Source organism: Seriola lalandi, unplaced genomic scaffold (genome assembly GCF_002814215.2).
Source record: "Seriola lalandi dorsalis isolate HSWRI2012SDOR001 ecotype SW California unplaced genomic scaffold, Sedor1 jcf7180002043717, whole genome shotgun sequence".
In the NCBI taxonomy this organism is placed as follows: Eukaryota; Metazoa; Chordata; class Actinopteri; order Carangiformes; family Carangidae; genus Seriola; species Seriola lalandi.
The window spans coordinates 1-1,626 of record NW_019514285.1 but is presented as its reverse complement, the minus strand read 5'-3'; the positions used below and the strand labels follow the sequence as shown (position 1 = coordinate 1,626).

At 40.9% G+C, this 1,626-nt stretch overlaps 1 protein-coding gene across 1 annotated transcript; it reads left to right on the top strand.

Annotated features, from left to right (window-relative positions):
• The first annotated feature begins 265 nt into the window (after nucleotides 1-265).
• LOC111648588 (NADPH oxidase organizer 1-like) lies at nucleotides 266-1,614 on the top strand. The gene is made up of 3 exons (XM_023398386.2): nucleotides 266-838; nucleotides 927-1,046; nucleotides 1,156-1,614. Exons 1-3 carry the CDS (start codon nucleotides 658-660, stop codon nucleotides 1,356-1,358), a joined length of 504 nt encoding a protein of 167 aa, XP_023254154.1. The 5' UTR covers nucleotides 266-657; the 3' UTR covers nucleotides 1,359-1,614.
• Nucleotides 1,615-1,626: the final 12 nt, after the last annotated feature.

Here is a 1,626-nt window from a genome sequence, read left to right as displayed (position 1 = left end):
CACCCTCCACATCCTTATCCACCAATAGTCTGAGGTATTAAGCCGGAATAAGTAAAAAGTAATAGAGACTTTAATAAAAATTAACCTGACATTATTTATAGTTAACATTATATACTGTATATTTACAGTGTATTTGTTCTAAATCTAATTTAAGTATATATTATATATAGTCAGATGAGCTGCTTTTAACTGCAGTGGCCTTTGAGAAGAAGGAAAGAAAGAAGGAAAGAAAGAAAAATAAATTATGACATGATAAAGAATTGTAGTGTTATACATAACAGTGAAAGTCTTAAATACATTATTAATATAGGTATCGGCAGATAAATGTGCAAGAATTGAAAAGTGCACAACAAACAATATGTGGACAAGAGGACTTGTAGATAAATACAAATACACTGAATACATGAAAATACATGTTCAGATCTGAAGTTATGGTAAAGTAGTCCTGCAGCCATGTGGACCTGGATGGCAGAACTAGTATCAATGCCAACAGCCTTTGAAATACAACAGAGTAGACCAGGAACCAGCGCTGATGGTATCCTGACACCACTAAATGTGCACCCTTGTGACTGCACAGCAGAAAAGGAAAAAAAAATTCATGCACACAATCTGGTGTGTTTACCTCCAAACTAACCTGCAGCTCTCATCCTCAGCATCATGATCATGCCATCAGATGATGAAATCAGGGAGAACGCAGTACAAGGCGGCAACGTGACCCAGCCGTTTGTCACAGAGACGTACAGATGTGTGGCCCCGTACGAGACCAAAGACACCAAGAACAAAGCGTTCAAAGTGGCATTGGATGAAAAAGTGGACGTACTTATCAAGGACAAAGCAGGTGAGCAAACAACCTTCAATCCGGGTCGTGTAACAGGCCCCACAAATACACTCTGGGATGAGTTTAATGTGCGTTTGTGTTGGTTCAGGGTGGTGGCTTGTGGAGAACGAAGACAAAAAGATGGCCTGGTTCCCTGCCCCCTATTTGGAGAAGCTATATGAGGATGACAATGAGGATGAAGATGACATAGAAGGGACTACTGAAGGAGGTACATGCATACATGCAATTCCTGACCTAATCCAATCAACACCTCATTACCTTAGTAGGTTCATGTCAATCAGCTAAACATTATGTGTTAAAGTAATTTCCTTTCTCAGGAACACTGTGCACTGCGATCAAGAGCTACAAGGCCACCAAAGATGATGAGATAACCGTGAACATCGGTGCAGTGGTGGAGGTCCTGCAGAAGTCCGACAACGGCTGGTGGCTCATCAGGTATTTGTTTCATCCTCGACTTTGCCGAGAGAAAGGTGCCACAGAGACTTCCGTGACTGTCAAAAAGATGAATAGGACAGGGTGATGAATACGTGCTCATGAAACAAGACACTGACAGAAATGGCAGTATGTTAAACATCTTCAATGAGGTAAAGGGAAAAGGCATCTGTCAGACTCAGGATCCTTCAGACAGACAGTGTAAACAAGATCAATCATCAACAAAATACCAGTGTTTGTGCTCATGTTGGCCGTACATTCCTGAAGTTCATGAAGCACTGCAGCCTGTAATTAAGAGCCGGTATCTTGACGTAAATCCAAAAATCCAGATTTTCAACCCTGCATTCTTTTTTTTT

Coding starts and splice junctions, on each gene's coding strand:
- LOC111648588 (XM_023398386.2), top strand. CDS start 658: ATGATCATGCCATCAGATGATGAAATCAGGGAGAACGCAGTACAAGGC. Junction 839..926: donor ACTTATCAAGGACAAAGCAG/GTGAGCAAACAA, acceptor GTGTTGGTTCAG/GGTGGTGGCTTGTGGAGAAC. Junction 1,047..1,155: donor AGAAGGGACTACTGAAGGAG/GTACATGCATAC, acceptor TTCCTTTCTCAG/GAACACTGTGCACTGCGATC.